Source organism: Oncorhynchus gorbuscha, unplaced genomic scaffold (assembly GCF_021184085.1).
Source record: "Oncorhynchus gorbuscha isolate QuinsamMale2020 ecotype Even-year unplaced genomic scaffold, OgorEven_v1.0 Un_scaffold_1470, whole genome shotgun sequence".
Classification (NCBI taxonomy): Eukaryota; Metazoa; Chordata; class Actinopteri; order Salmoniformes; family Salmonidae; genus Oncorhynchus; species Oncorhynchus gorbuscha.
The window spans coordinates 45,001-62,996 of NW_025746240.1; the positions used below are offsets into that span (position 1 = coordinate 45,001).

Sequence of the window (17,996 nt, forward strand, 5' to 3'; positions counted from 1 at the left end):
TGAGAGGGGAGAGGAGAGAGGAGAGAGAGAGGGAGACCCTTTCCTCTCTCTGAGGGGAGAGGAGAGGAGAGGAGAGGGAGAGGAGAGAGGAGAGGAGAGAGGAGAGGGGAGAGGAGAGGGGAGAGGAGAGGGGAGAGAGGAGAGGTGGGGGGAGAGGGAGGAGATGAGAGGGAGAGGAGAGGAGAGGGAGAGGAGAGGAGAGGGGAGAGAGGAGAGGAGGGGAGAGGGGAGGAGAGGAGGGAGAGGGGAGATGAGATGAGAGGGGAGAGGAGAGGAGAGGGGAGAGGAGAGGGGAGAGAGGAGAGGAGGGGAGGGGAGGGGGAGGGGGAGAGGAGAGGGGAGAGAGGAGAGGAGGGGAGGGGAGAGGGGAGGGGAGGGGAGGAGAGGAGGGAGAGGGGAGGGGAGAGGAGAGGAGAGGAGAGGAGAGGAGAGAGGAGAGGGAGGGGAGAGGAGAGGAGAGAGGAGAGAGGAGAGAGGGGAGGGGAGAGAGGGGAGGGGAGAGGGGAGGGGAGGAGAGGAGGGGAGGGGAGAGGGGAGGGAGAGGAGAGAGGAGAGAGGAGAGAGGGGAGGAGAGGAGAGGGAGGGAGAGGAGAGGGGAGGGAGAGGGAGAGGAGAGGAGAGGAGAGGAGAGGGAGAGGAGAGGAGAGGAGAGGAGAGAGAGGAGAGGAGAGGAGAGAGGGGAGAGAGGAGAGAGGAGGGAGAGAGAGGAGAGGAGAGGAGAGGGAGAGGGTTGGAGAGGAGAGGAGAGGAGAGGAGAGGAGAGGAGAGGAGAGGAGAGGAGAGGAGAGGAGAGGAGAGGAGAGGAGAGGAGAGGAGAGGGGAGAGTCACCAGAAGCTTCTCCAATCCACAGGGGACTGGCTCAGGCAGTCGTCAAACATTGACACACTAACTCTCTCTGGCTGAGGCAACCCACGACACTACCCTCTATTCAACAGTTATGTAGCCTAATTCATGACCAGAAATAGAAACTAATGAATTCAAACAGACCAAAATACACTGAGTGAACAAAACATTAAGAACACCTGCTCTTTCCTGACATAGACTGACCAGGTGAATCCAGGTGAACGATATGATCCCTTATTGATGTCACCTGTTAAATCCACTTCAATCAGTGTAGATGAAGGGGAGTGTTGTAGTGTCTATAACCCTTTCCTCTCTCTGTTGTAGTGTCTATAACCCTTTCCTCTCTCTGTTGTAGTGTCTATAACCCTGCCCTCTCTCTGTTGTAGTGTCTATAACCCTGCCCTCTCTCTGTTGTAGTGTCTATAACCCTTTCCTCTCTCTGTTGTAGTGTCTATAACCCTTTCCTCTCTCTGTTGTAGTGTCTATAACCCTGCCCTCTCTCTGCTGTAGTGTCTATAACCCTGCCCTCTCTCTGTTGTAGTGTCTATAACCCTTTCCTCTCTCTGTTGTAGTGTCTCTAACCCTTTCCTCTCTCTGTTGTAGTGTCTATAACCCTTTCCTCTCACTGTTGTAGTGTCTATAACCCTGTCCTCTCTCTGTTGTAGTGTCTATAACCCTTTCCTCTCTCTGTTGTAGTGTCTATAACCCTTTCCTCTCTCTGTTGTAGTGTCTCTAACCCTTTCCTCTCTCTGTTGTAGTGTCTATAACCCTTTCCTCTCTCTGTTGTAGTGTCTATAACCCTTTCCTCTCTCTGTTGTAGTGTCTCTAACCCTTTCCTCTCTCTGTTGTAGTGTCTCTAACCCTTTCCTCTCACTGTTGTAGTGTCTATAACCCTTTCCTCTCTCTGTTGTAGTGTCTATAACCCTGTCCTCTCTCTGTTGTAGTGTCTATAACCCTCTCTCTGTTGTAGTGTCTATAACCCTGTCCTCTCTGTTGTAGTGTCTATAACCCTTTCCTCTCTCTGTTGTAGTGTCTATAACCCTTTCCTCTCTCTGTTGTAGTGTCTATAACCCTTTCCTCTCTCTGTTGTAGTGTCTATAACCCTTTCCTCTCTCTGTTGTAGTGTCTATAACCCTTTCCTCTCTCTGTTGTAGTGTCTATAACCCTGTCCTCTCTCTGTTGTAGTGTCTATAACCCTTTCCTCTCTCTGTTGTAGTGTCTCTAACCCTTTCCTCTCTCTGTTGTAGTGTCTATAACCCTTTCCTCTCTCTGTTGTAGTGTCTCTAACCCTTTCCTCTCTCTGTTGTAGTGTCTATAACCCTTTCCTCTCTCTGTTGTAGTGTCTCTAACCCTTTCCTCTCTCTGTTGTAGTGTCTATAACCCTTTCCTCTCTCTGTTGTAGTGTCTCTAACCCTTTCCTCTCTCTGTTGTAGTGTCTATAACCCTTTCCTCTCTCTGTTGTAGTGTCTCTAACCCTTTCCTCTCTCTGTTGTAGTGTCTATAACCCTTTCCAGAGGGTTCATGTATCTCAGAGTGAACCACAGAGGGTTCATGTATCTCAGAGTGAACCACAGAGGGTTCATGTATCTCAGAGTGAACCACAGAGGGTTCATGTATCTCAGAGTGAACCACAGAGGGTTCATGTATCTCAGAGTGAACCACAGAGGGTTCATGTATCTCAGAGTGAACCACAGAGGGTTCATGTATCTCAGAGTGAACCACAGAGGGTTCATGTATCTCAGAGTGAACCACAGAGGGTCCATGTATCTCAGAGTGAACCACAGAGGGTTCATGTATCTCAGAGTGAACCACAGAGGGTTCATGTATCTCAGAGTGAACCACAGAGGGTTCATGTATCACAGAGTGAACCACAGAGGGTTCATGTATCACAGAGTGAACCACAGAGGGTTCATGTATCTCAGAGTGAACCACGGAGGGTTCATGTATCTCAGAGTGACCACAGAGGGTTCATGTATCTCAGAGTGAACCACAGAGGGTCCATGTATCTCAGAGTGAACCACAGAGGGTCCATGTATCTCAGAGTGAACCACAGAGGGTTCATGTATCTCAGAGTGAACCACAGAGGGTCCATGTATCTCAGAGTGAACCACAGAGGGTCCATGTATCTCAGAGTGAACCACAGAGGGTTCATGTATCTCAGAGTGAACCACAGAGGGTCCATGTATCTCAGAGTGAACCACAGAGGGTTCATGTACCTCAGAGTGAACCACAGAGGGTTCATGTATCTCAGAGTGAACCACAGAGGGTTCATGTATCACAGAGTGTTAGAGTGTTAGAGTGTGTTTGTCCCCTCACAGTTCCACCACCATCTCGTTGGCATCTCACAGAGAGTTGAGGTTAGGGTCAGATGGATAGGGTTAAAGGTTATAGGGGTCATGGGTTAGGTTAGCATACATACTTCCTCCATAGAGACTGGGGTTCCACCACCATCTCGTTGCGTCCCACAGAGGCGATGAAGGCGAAGGGCCAGGCCAGCAGCATCATGAAGGCTGCCAGGAACAACCGGATGGGGAATAGAGTCACCGTCATCAACGCTATCTGAATGGAGACAAAGATGGAGAAGAGAGCTGTAGACAGACAGCTTGGATAGACAGAACAGAGCTGTAGACAGACAGCTTGGATAGACAGAACAGAGCTGTAGACAGACAGCTTGGATAGACAGAACAGAGCTGTAGACAGACAGCTTGGATAGACAGAACAGAGCTGTAGACAGACAGCTTGGATAGACAGAACAGAGCTGTAGACAGACAGCTTGGATAGATAGAACAGAGCTGTAGACAGACAGCTTGGATAGACAGAACAGAGATGTAGACAGACAGCTTGGATAGACAGAACAGAGATGTAGACAGACAGCTTGGATAGACAGAACAGAGCTGTAGACAGACAGCTTGGATAGACAGAACAGAGCTGTAGACAGACAGCTTGGATAGACAGAACAGAGCTGTAGACAGACAGCTTGGATAGACAGAACAGAGCTGTAGACAGACAGCTTGGATAGACAGAACAGAGCTGTAGACAGACAGCTTGGATAGACAGAACAGAGATGTAGACAGACAGCTTGGATAGACAGAACAGAGATGTAGACAGACAGCTTGGATAGACAGAACAGAGATGTAGACAGACAGCTTGGATAGACAGAACAGAGCTGTAGACAGACAGCTTGGATAGACAGAACAGAGCTGTAGACAGACAGCTTGGATAGACAGAACAGAGCTGTAGACAGACAGCTTGGATAGACAGAACAGAGCTGTAGACAGACAGCTTGGATAGACAGAACAGAGCTGTAGACAGACAGCTTGGATAGACAGAACAGAGCTGTAGACAGACAGCTTGACAGACAGCTTGGAGACAGAACAGAGCTGTAGACAGACAGCTTGGATAGACAGAACAGAGCTGTAGACAGACAGCTTGGATAGACAGAACAGAGCTGTAGACAGACAGCTTGGATAGACAGAACAGAGCTGTAGACAGACAGCTTGGATAGATAGAACAGAGCTGTAGACAGACAGCTTGGATAGACAGAACAGAGCTGTAGACAGACAGCTTGGATAGACAGAACAGAGCTGTAGACAGACAGCTTGGATAGACAGAACAGAGCTGTAGACAGACAGCTTGGATAGACAGAACAGAGCTGTAGACAGACAGCTTGGATAGACAGAACAGAGCTGTAGACAGACAGCTTGGATAGACAGAACAGAGCTGTAGACAGACAGCTTGGATAGACAGAACAGAGATGTAGACAGACAGCTTGGATAGACAGAACAGAGCTGTAGACAGACAGCTTGGATAGACAGAACAGAGCTGTAGACAGACAGCTTGGATAGACAGAACAGAGCTGTAGACAGACAGCTTGGATAGACAGAACAGAGCTGTAGACAGACAGCTTGGATAGACAGAACAGAGCTGTAGACAGACAGCTTGGATAGACAGAACAGAGATGTAGACAGACAGCTTGGATAGATAGAACAGAGATGTAGACAGACAGCTTGGATAGATAGAACAGAGATGTAGACAGACAGCTTGGATAGACAGAACAGAGCTGTAGACAGACAGCTTGGATAGACAGAACAGAGATGTAGACAGACAGCTTGGATAGACAGAACAGAGATGTAGACAGACAGCTTGGATAGACAGAACAGAGATGTAGACAGACAGCTTGGATAGACAGACAGAACAGAGAGAACAGTAGACAGACAGCTTGGATAGACAGAACAGAGATGTAGAAGACAGCTTGGATAGACAGAACAGAGCTGTAGACAGACAGCTTGGATAGACAGAACAGAGATGTAGACAGACAGCTTGGATAGACAGAACAGAGCTGTAGACAGACAGCTTGGATAGACAGAACAGAGATGTAGACAGACAGCTTGGATAGACAGAACAGAGCTGTAGACAGACAGCTTGGATAGACAGAACAGAGCTGTAGACAGACAGCTTGGATAGACAGAACAGAGCTGTAGACAGACAGCTTGGATAGACAGAACAGAGCTGTAGACAGACAGCTTGGATAGACAGAACAGAGCTGTAGACAGACAGCTTGGATAGATAGAACAGAGCTGTAGACAGACAGCTTGGATAGATAGAACAGAGCTGTAGACAGACAGCTTGGATAGAACAGAGAACAGACAGCTGATAGACAGAACAGAGCTGTAGACAGACAGCTTGGATAGACAGAACAGAGCTGTAGACAGACAGCTTGGATAGATAGAACAGAGCTGTAGACAGACAGCTTGGATAGATAGAACAGAGCTGTAGACAGACAGCTTGGATAGACAGAACAGAGCTGTAGACAGACAGCTTGGATAGACAGAACAGAACTGTAGACAGACAGCTTGGATAGACAGAACAGAGCTGTAGACAGACAGCTTGGATAGACAGAACAGAGATGTAGACAGACAGCTTGGATAGACAGAACAGAGATGTAGACAGACAGCTTGGATAGATAGAACAGAGCTGTAGACAGACAGCTTGGATAGACAGAACAGAGATGTAGACAGACAGCTTGGATAGATAGAACAGAGCTGTAGACAGACAGCTTGGATAGACAGAACAGAGATGTAGACAGACAGCTTGGATAGACAGAACAGAGCTGTAGACAGACAGCTTGGATAGACAGAACAGAGATGTAGACAGACAGCTTGGATAGACAGAACAGAGCTGTAGACAGACAGCTTGGATAGACAGAACAGAGCTGTAGACAGACAGCTTGGATAGACAGAACAGAGCTGTAGACAGACAGCTTGGATAGACAGAACAGAGCTGTAGACAGACAGCTTGGATAGACAGAACAGAGCTGTAGACAGACAGCTTGGATAGACAGAACAGAGCTGGAGACAGACAGCTTGGATAGACAGAACAGAGCTGTAGACAGACAGACCGCTTGGATAGATAGAACAGAGCTGTAGACAGACAGCTTGGATAGACAGAACAGAGCTGTAGACAGACAGCTTGGATAGACAGAACAGAGCTGTAGACAGACAGCTTGGATAGACAGAACAGAGCTGTAGACAGACAGCTTGGATAGACAGAACAGAGCTGTAGACAGACAGCTTGGATAGACAGAACAGAGCTGTAGACAGACAGCTTGGATAGATAGAACAGAGCTGTAGACAGACAGCTTGGATAGACAGAACAGAGCTGTAGACAGACAGCTTGGATAGACAGAACAGAGCTGTAGACAGACAGCTTGGATAGACAGAACAGAGCTGTAGACAGACAACTTGGATAGACAGAACAGAGCTGTAGACAGACAGCTTGGATAGACAGAACAGAGCTGTAGACAGACAGCTTGGATAGACAGAACAGAGATGTAGACAGACAGCTTGGATAGACAGAACAGAGCTGTAGACAGACAGCTTGGATAGACAGAACAGAGCTGTAGACAGACAGCTTGGATAGACAGAACAGAGCTGTAGACAGACAGCTTGGATAGACAGAACAGAGATGTAGACAGACAGCTTGGATAGACAGAACAGAGATGTAGACAGACAGCTTGGATAGACAGAACAGAGCTGTAGACAGACAGCTTGGATAGACAGAACAGAGCTGTAGACAGACAGCTTGGATAGACAGAACAGAGCTGTAGACAGACAGCTTGGATAGATAGAACAGAGCTGCAGGCAGACAGCTTGGATAGATAGAACAGAGCTGCAGGCAGACAGGAACAGCTTGGATAGATCCACCAAACTTTACAGTGGGCACTGTATATTGGGGCAGCTAGCGTTCTCCTGGCATCCACCAAATTGTGATGACCCTCCCACTCTGTGACGACCCTCCCACTCTGTGACGACCCTCCCACTCTGTGACGACCCTCCGTAACTGTAAGGACCCTCCCACTCTGTGAAGACCCTCCGTAACTGTGAAGACCCTCCCACTCTGTGAAGACCCTCCCACTCTGTGAAGACCCTCCCACTCTGTGAAGACCCTCCCACTCTGTGACGACCCTCAGTAACTGTGACGACCCTCCGTAACTGTGACGACCCTCCCACTCTGTGACGACCCTCCCACTCTGTGACGACCCTCAGTAATTGTGACGACCCTCCGTAACTGTGACGACCCTCCGTAACTGTGACGACCCTCCGTAACTGTGACGACCCTCCGTAACTGTGACGACCCTCCGTAACTGTGACGACCCTCCCACTCTGTGACGACCCTCCCACTCTGTGACGACCCTCCCACTCTGTGACGACCCTCCCACTCTGTGACGACCCTCCCACTCTGTGACGACCCTCCGTAACTGTGACGACCCTCCGTAACTGTGGAGACCCTCCCACTCTGTCTGCCGAATTTCTTTCTCTTTGCTCTTGATTTCCTTATTAGGACGTCGGTGGGCGGAGCCGGGAGGGTTGTCAGCGAAATGGGACACACCTTTCCCCCATTCATTGAGGAGACTCTCTCCATGTCGACAAAACTGGTGGATTTTGGTTGTGGAATTTTGTGGCTTGTTTGTTTTGGCACCTCTCAACACCTCCTACGAACACACACACACACACACACACACACACACACACACACACACACACACACACACACACACACACACACACACACACACACACACACACACACACACACACATCCACTCACACTACTGATTACTGACCGCACGCACGCACGCAAACACGCACGCACACACACACAATTGTCAATTGTATATAGTGTACTTTAGTTAATAAATATATTTTTGCTATATTCCTTATCTCCACGTCGTCTCCCTCTTTGTTACGGGCTACGAGCCGGTTCGTGGCAAAACTTAGATTTGTCCATCGGACTGCCAGATGGTGAAGTGTGATTCATCACTCCAAGAGAACGTGATTCCACTGCTCCAGAGTCCAATGGCGGCGAAGCTTTACACCACTTCAGCCGACGCTTGGCATTGTGCTTGGTGATCCTAGCCTTGTGTGAGGCTGCTCGGCCATGGAAACCCATTTCATGAAGCTCCTGACAAACAGTTCTTGTGCTGATGTTGCTTCTGGAGGCAGTTTGTGACTCGGTAGTGAATGCTGCAACGAAGACAGACGATTTTTACGCGCAACGCACTTCAGCACTCAGCGGTCCCGTTCTGTGAGCTTGTGTGGTCTACCACTTTGCGGCTGAGCCGTTGTTTCTCTTAGATGTTTCCACTTCACAATGACAGCACTGACAGTAGGCATAAGATCACTGCACCTGTACATAGCCCATCTGTAAATAGCCCATCCAACAACCTCATCCCCATACTGTTATTTATGTATTGCTCCTTTGCACCCCAGTATCTCTACTTGCACATTCATCTTCTGCACATCTATCACTCCAGTGTTTAATTGCTATATTATAATTACCTCTCCACTACAGCCTATTTATTGCCTTTACCTCCCTAATCTTACCTCATTTGTACACACTGTAAATAGATTTGATGTCTATTGTGTTATTGACTGTATGTTTTGTTTATTTCATGTGTAACTCTGTGTTGTTGTCTGTTAACACTGCTTTGCTTTATCTTGGCCAGGTTGCAGTTGTAAATGAGTTGTTCTCAACTAGTCTACCTGGTTAAATAAAGGTGTTCTCAACTTGTCATGTTTTGTCATTAATTATCATGTCTTGTCCCTGTGCTTCCCCTTCTATTCGTTTCCCTCTGCTGGTCTTATTAGGTTCTTTCCCTCTTTCTATCCCTCTCTCTCCCCCTCCCTCTCTCACTCTCTCGCTCTCTCTTCTCTCTATCGTTCCGTTCCTGCTCCCAGCTGTTCCTATTCCCCTAATCAATCATTTAGTCTTCCCACACCTGTTCCCGATCCTTTTCCCTGATTAGAGTCCCTATTTCTCTCCTTGTTTTCCGTACCTGCCCTGTCGGATCCTTGTCTATATTCACCGTGCTGTGTCTATGTTTTGCCCTGTCGTGTCGTGTTTCCCTCAGATGCTGCGTGGTGAGCAGGTGTCTGAGTCTGCTAGGTTCAAGTGCCTTCCCGAGGCAACCTGCAGTTCTTGATCAAGTCTCCAGTCTGTTCTCGTCTTTACGAGTAGTATTATGCCTTTTGTTTTGTTAAGTATCTTACTGGATTAAAAACTCTGTTTTCGCCAAGTCGCTTTTGGGTCCTCATTCACCTGCATAACACAACTAGTCTACCTGGTTAAATAAAGGTGTTCTCAACTAGTCTACCTGGTTAAATAAAGGTGTTCTCAACTAGTCTACCTGGTTAAATAAAGGTGTTCTCAACTAGTCTACCTGGTTAAATAAAGGTGTTCTCAACTAGCCTACCTGGTTAAATAAAGGTGTTCTCTTTTAAAGGGATAGTGGTTGGCTCCTTCTCCTTTTAAAGAGATAGTGGTTGGCTCCTTCTCCTTTTAAAGGGATACTGGTTGGCTCCTTTTAAAGGGATAGTGGTTGGCTCCTTCTCCTTTTAAAGGGATACTGGTTGGCTCCTTTTAAAGGGATAGTGGTTGGCTCCTTCTCCTTTTAAAGGGATAGTGGTTGGCTCCTTCTCCTTTTAAAGGGATAGTGGTTGGCTCCTTCTCCTTTTAAAGGGATACTGGTTGGCTCCTTCTCCTTTTAAAGGGATAGTGGTTGGCTCCTTCTCCTTTTAAAGGGATAGTGGTTGGCTCCTTCTCCTTTTAAAGGGGACAGTGGTTCACAGGGTGCCATTTTGGATAAACACACTGAGGTCAACACAGGCTGTGAAACATCATGACACATTGACCACCACCACACTGACGATGCGTAAAGGTTGTTAAAACGAGCGGAAACATCAACCGAGTGTTTAGAGGCCTGAGTTGTTTCATTCAGCAGAGTGACTTTAGAAGACTGGCCAGACATCTGGGAATCCTGCTGTGGGAGATGTTGAACACAACTAAAGGCTGGGAGGCTTTTAGTGTAGGACTGACTGGTAGTTGGGACTGTCGGTCAAACTACACAGAGTGACTGACTGGTAGTTGGGACTGTCAGTCAAACTACACAGAGTGACTGACTGGTAGTTGGGACTGTCAGTCAAACTACACAGAGTGACTGACTGGTAGTTGGGACTGTCAGTCAAACTACACAGAGTGACTGACTGGTAGTTGGGACTGTCAGTCAAACTACACAGAGTGACTGACTGGTAGTTGGGACTGTCAGTCAAACCACACAGAGTGACTGACTGGTAGTTGGGACTGTCAGTCAAACTACACAGAGTGACTGACTGGTAGTTGGGACTGTCAGTCAAACTACACAGAGTGACTGACTGGTAGTTGGGACTGTCAGTCAAACTACACAGAGTGACTGACTGGTAGTTGGGACTGTCAGGCAAACTACACAGAGTGACTGACTGGTAGTTGGGACTGTCAGTCAAACCACACAGAGTGACTGACTGGTAGTTGGGACTGTCAGTCAAACCACACAGAGTGACTGACTGGTAGTTGGGACTGTCGGTCAAACTACACAGAGTGACTGACTGGTAGTTGGGACTGTCAGGCAAACCACACAGAGTGACTGACTGGTAGTTGGGACTGTCAGTCAAACCACACAGAGTGACTGACTGGTAGTTGGGACTGTCGGTCAAACCACACAGAGTGACTGACTGGTAGTTGGGACTGTCAGGCAAACTACACAGAGTGACTGACTGGTAGTTGGGACTGTCGGTCAAACCACACAGAGTGACTGACTGGTAGTTGGGACTGTCAGGCAAACCACACAGAGTGACTGACTGGTAGTTGGGACTGTCAGTCAAACCACACAGAGTGACTGACTGGTAGTTGGGACTGTCAGGCAAACTACACAGAGTGACTGACTGGTAGTTGGGACTGTCAGTCAAACCACACAGAGTGACTGACTGGTAGTTGGGACTGTCGGTCAAACCACACAGAGTGACTGACTGGTAGTTGGGACTGTCAGTCAAACCACACAGAGTGACCGACTGGTAGTTGGGACTGTCAGTCAAACCACACAGAGTGACTGACTGGTAGTTGGGACTGTCAGTCAAACCACACAGAGTGACTGACTGGTAGTTGGGACTGTCAGTCAAACCACACAGAGTGACTGACTGGTAGTTGGGACTGTCAGTCAAACCACACAGAGTGACTGACTGGTAGTTGGGACTGTCAGTCAAACCACACAGAGACGTAACTCACAGACGTCAACACAGCCAGGAGAAACATCCCAGTGGATCGACTACCACGACGACGACCAGATTTGGTAAAAGTGACCTGACAAAAAACTAACATTATAGGAGGAAACAGCGCTTTAAAACACCATGTGGTGATCAACAACATCCCTCTGGGCTCATGTAGCAGATGAGAATATGTCTAACTCACCACCCAGCCTGAATAGACCGCTTTTTCAGTCAGCGACTGCGTTAATAAGACACTTCAGGGAGGGGGGGGGGTTCACCACTATATATCCACTATATATACAGCAGTATGAGGACACCCCTTCATCCACTATATATACAGGACACCCCTTCATACACTATATATACAGGACAGCCCTTCATCCACTATATATACAGGACACCCCTTCATCCACTATATATACAGGACACCCCTTCATCCACTATATATACAGGACACCCCTTCATCCACTATATATACAGGACACCCCTTCATCCACTATATATACAGCAGTATGAGGACACCCCTTCATCCACTATATATACAGCAGTATGAGGACACCCCTTCATCCACTATATATACAGCAGTATGTGGACACCCCTTCATCCACTATATATACAGGACACCCCTTCATCCACTATATATACAGCAGTATGAGGACACCCCTTCATCCACTATATATACAGCAGTATGTGGACACCCCTTCATCCACTATATATACAGGACACCCCTTCATACACTATATATACAGGACACCCCTTCATACACTATATATACAGGACAGCCCTTCAACCACTATATATACAGGACAGCCCTTCATCCACTATATATACAGGACACCCCTTCATCCACTATATATACAGGACACCCCTTCATCCACTATATATACAGGACACCCCTTCATCCACTATATATACAGGACACCCCTTCATCCACTATATATACAGGACACCCCTTCATCCACTATATATACAGGACACCCCTTCATCCACTATATATACAGGACACCCCTTCATCCACTATATATACAGGACACCCCTTCATCCACTATATATACAGCAGTATGGACACCCCTTCATCCACTATATATACAGGACAGCCCTTCATACACTATATATACAGGACACCCCTTCATCCACTATATATACAGGACAGCCCTTCATACACTATATATACAGGACACCCCTTCATCCACTATATATACAGGACACCCCTTCATCCACTATATATACAGCAGTATGGACACCCCTTCATCTACTATATATACAGGACACCCCTTCATCCACTATATATACAGCAGTATGGACACCCCTTCATACACTATATATACAGCAGTATGAGGACACCCCTTCATCCACTATATATACAGCAGTATGAGGACACCCCTTCATCCACTATATATACAGCAGTATGTGGACACCCCTTCATCCACTATATATACAGGACACCCCTTCATCCACTATATATACAGGACACCCCTTCATCCACTATACATACAGCAGTATGAGGACACCCCTTCATCCACTATATATACAGGACACCCCTTCATCCACTATATATACAGGACACCCCTTCATCCACTATATATACAGCAGTATGAGGACACCCCTTCATCCACTATATATACAGCAGTATGAGGACACCCCTTCATCCACTATATATACAGCAGTATGAGGACACCCCTTCATACACTATATATACAGCAGTATGAGGACACCCCTTCATCCACTATATATACAGCAGTATGAGGACACCCCTTCATCCACTATATATACAGCAGTATGAGGACACCCCTTCATACACTATATATACAGCAGTATGAGGACACCCCTTCATCCACTATATATACAGCAGTATGGACACCCCTTCATCCACTATATATACAGCAGTATGGACACCCCTTCATACACTATATATACAGGACACCCCTTCATCCACTATATATACAGGACACCCCTTCATACACTATATATACAGGACACCCCTTCATCCACTATATATACAGGACACCCCTTCATACACTATATACACAGCAGTATGGACACCCCTTCATCCACTATATATACAGCAGTATAAGGACACCCCTTCATCCACTATATATATACAGGACACCCCTTCATCCACTATATATACAGGACACCCCTTCATCCACTATATATATACAGGACACCCCTTCATCCACTATATATACAGGACACCCCTTCATACACTATATATAGAGGACACCCCTTCATCCACTATATATACAGCAGTATGGACACCCCTTCATACACTATATATACAGGACACCCCTTCATCCACTATATATACAGCAGTATGGACACCCCTTCATCCACTATATATACAGGACACCCCTTCATCCACTATATATACAGCAGTATGTGGACACCCCTTCATCCACTATATATACAGCAGTATGGACACCCCTTCATACACTATATATACAGGACACCCCTTCATCCACTATATATACAGCAGTATGGACACCCCTTCATCCACTATATATACAGGACACCCCTTCATCCACTATATATACAGGACACCCCTTCATCCACTATATATACAGGACACCCCTTCATCCACTATATATACAGGACACCCCTTCATCCACTATATATACAGGACACCCCTTCATCCACTATATATACAGGACACCCCTTCATCCACTATATATACAGGACACCCCTTCATCCACTATATATACAGCAGTATGTGGACACCCCTTCATCCACTATATATACAGGACACCCCTTCATCCACTATATATACAGGACACCCCTTCATCCACTATATATACAGGACAGCCCTTCATCCACTATATATACAGGACACCCCTTCATCCACTATATATACAGGACACCCCTTCATACTCTATATATACAGGACACCCCTTCATCCACTATATATACAGCAGTATGTGGACACCCCTTCATACACTATATATACAGGACACCCCTTCATACACTATATATACAGGACACCCCTTCATCCACTATATATACAGGACAGCCCTTCATCCACTATATATACAGGACACCCCTTCATCCACTATATATACAGCAGTATGGACACCCCTTCATCCACTATATATACAGCAGTATGGACACCCCTTCATACACTATATATACAGCAGTATGTGGACACGACTTCATCCACTATATATACAGCAGTATGAGGACACCCCTTCATCCACTATATATACAGCAGTATGGACACCCCTTCATACACTATATATACAGCAGTATGGACACCCCTTCATACACTATATATACAGGACACCCCTTCATCCACGACACAAACAGAGTTCTAAACCCATGCTAACAATGTCCCCAACAACCATTCAGAGAGCTGGTCAACAGACTGCCAGAGGACAGGAGAGTTCACCTAGCCTACACTGTCTCAAACTCATTTTAAATTAGTTTCATTGGTCTACATTAACAACAACAAAATAATTTTCCCACCTGATACCCTGAATGGAGCGCAGAATAACCTACATTATGAATGTAATGCATTCTGGGTAATATTTATAGAGAATCCAAACGTGTGAGAATACACACAGCCACAGCCACACTGAATGAAAACATGTGCTGTGTTACTGAAACGGGGAGGAGTCAGTGGTTTCAGCCACGTTACCATGACAATAGGCCTACGACTATAACAGGACATGAAATGTCTCCCCCCCCACCCCACTGTGACACAGACCGTCTCAGTGGTGTGTAGACTTACACAACGGCTACATACCAAGTGAACCGCGGTGGAACCTCGCCTACATTCTAGTAAAGCACCGAGGTCAGCTTCACAGAGGAAACGGTTCTCATTACAGTCGAGCGTTGAATAATTTGAAACAAGAGGGACATTTACGGTCGTCGTTTCATTTGAAACACTTCTAAAAACCGGGAGACAGTCGAGACACAAGCTTCTAACGCCGGAGTTTATTCCAGTCCTACCCTGGAGGTCCAGACAACTACTGGCTTCCTGTTCTACCTGATAATGAACTGCACCCACCTGGTGTCCCAGGTCTAAATCAGTCCCTGATTAGAGGGGAATCACCCACCTGGTGTCCCAGGTCTAAATCAGGCCCTGACTAGAGGGGAATCACCCACCTGGTGTCCCAGGTCTAAATCAGGCACTGACTAGAGGGGAATCACCCACCTGGAGTCCCAGGTCTAAATCAGGCCCCGACTAGAGGGGAATCACCCACCTGGTGTCCCAGGTCTAAATCAGTCCCTGACTAGAGGGGAATCAGCGGGATGCTGAGGCCTACAGCGTGATGCAGGCAGGATGCTGAGGCCTGCAGCGTGATGCAGGCAGGATGCTGAGGCCTACAGCGTGATGCAGGCAGGATGCTGACCCTACAGCGTGATGCAGGCAGGATGCTGAGGCCTGCAGCATGATGCAGGCAGGATGCTGAGGCCTACAGCGTGATGCAGGCAGGATGCTGACCCTACAGCGTGATGCAGGCAGGATGCTGAGGCCAAACCCCTAACCCGGACAACACTGGGCCAATTGTGCGCCGCCCTACGGGACTCCCAATCACAGCCAGACTGTGATGCAGCATGGATTCGAACCAGGGACTGTAGTGATGCCTCTTGCACTGAGATGCCTTAGCCCGCTGATGCACACTCTGGAGCCCAAGGGGGGGGGGGGGTGGAAAGAGATGGGTGAAGAATGAAGAGAGGGGGTAGAGGAGAGAGAGGGGAAGAGAGAGAGAGAGAGGGTAGGGGGAGAGAGAGAGAGAGAGAGAGGGGAGGGGGAGAGAGAGAGAGGGGGAGAGAGAGAGAGGGGAGAGGGAGAGAGAGAGAGGGGGAGAGAGAGAGAGGGGGAGAGAGAGAGGGGAGAGGGAGAGAGAGAGAGGGGAGGGAGAAAGAGAGAGAGACAGAGACAGAGAGAGACACAGACAGAGAGAGACACAGACAGACAGACAGACAGACAGACAGACAGACAGACAGACAGACAGACAGACAGACAGACAGACAGACAGACAGACAGACAGACAGACAGACAGACAGACAGACAGACAGACAGACAGACAGACAGACAGACAGACAGACAGACAGACAGACAGACAGACAGACAGACAGACAGACAGAGAGAGAGAGAGAGAGAGAGAGAGAATATCGTACTACATTTATATCCACAGAGGAAAGGAGTCATGTGGCTTTATTTTCCATGTGATATACTTCAGGCTGATTCAGTGTGAGACATTATAAAGCAGACATTTTGCATAGGAATGTGGACATTTATGACTGGGACGGTAAATGGCTCAAGGATGGTTAGGTCTCTAATAGGGAAATTAAGACCTTATTGACTTGTTGGTTTATCTGGATATAAGATTCAGGTAGAACCCCCCAGGTCACTATAGATACAGGTAGAACCCCCCCCAGGTCACTATAGATTCAGGTAAAACCCCCCAGGTCACTATAGATTCAGGTAGAAACCCCCCCCCTCCAGGTTACTATAGATTCAGGTAGAACCCCCGCAGGTCACTATAGATTCAGGTAGAACCCCCCCAGGTCACTATAGATTCAGGTAGAACCCCCCCAGGTCACTATAGATTCAGGTAAAACCTCCCCCCCCAGGTCACTATAGATTCAGGTAAAACCTCCCCCCAGGTCACTATAGATTCAGGTAAAACCTCCCCCAGGTCACTATAGATTCAGGTAAACCCCCCCCCCCCAGGTCACTATAGATTCAGGTAGAACCCCCAGGACACTATAGATTCAGGTAGAACCCCCAGGTCACTATAGATTCAGGTAGAACCCCCAGGTCACTATAGATTCAGGTAGAACCCCCAGGTTACTATAGATTCAGGTAGAACCCCCAGGTCACTATAGATTCAGGTAGAACTCTCCCAGGTCACTATAGATCCAGGTAGAACCCCCCCCCCCCCCAGGTCACTATAGAGTCAGGTAGAACCCCCAGGTCACTATAGATTCAGGTAGAACCCCCCCCCCCCTAGGTCACCATCCATAGATTCACAGGTCCACCCCAGGTTGTGTAGTAGTAGAGAGAACAGTCTATGACTTGGGTGGCTGGGGTAAAACAAATTGGCCTTCCTCTGACACCGCCTGGTATAGAAATCGTGGATGGTAGGGAGCTCGACCACAGAGATGTACTGTGCCATTTGCACTGAGCTTTGTAGCTCCTTGTGGTCGGATGCAGTTTGGAGGATGATAGACCCTTTGTCTTACTTACATTGAGGGAGAGGTTGTTGTCCTGGCACCACACGGCCAGGTCTCTGACCTCCTCCCTATAGGCTGTCTCATCTCATACCCCCTGTATATAGCCTCCACATTGACTCTGTACCGTAACACCCTGTATATAGCCTCCACGTCGACTCTGTACCAGTACCAACTGTATATAGCCTCCACATTGACTCTGTACCGGTACCCCCTGTATATAGCCTCCACATTGACTCTGTACCGGTACCCCCTGTATATAGCCTCCACATTGACTCTGTACCGGTGCCCCCCTGTATATAGCCTCCATATTGACTCTGTACCGGTACTCCCTGTATATAGCCTCCATATTGACTCTGCACCGGTACTCCCTGTATATAGCCTCCATATTGACTCTG

The 17,996-nt window shown here is 47.6% G+C and overlaps 1 protein-coding gene across 1 annotated transcript in view; it reads right to left on the minus strand.

Annotated features, from left to right (window-relative positions):
* LOC124022887 (lysophosphatidylcholine acyltransferase 1-like) overlaps window positions 1-17,996 on the minus strand; it is a gene marked incomplete at its 3' end in the record, with an annotated part of 50,374 nt that overhangs the window by 29,356 nt on the left and 3,022 nt on the right. Inside the window, exon 3 of the mRNA XM_046337580.1 lies at window positions 3,264-3,403. Within this exon, the coding sequence (XP_046193536.1) occupies window positions 3,264-3,403 (140 nt within the window). The remainder of the gene's footprint in view (window positions 1-3,263; window positions 3,404-17,996) is intronic.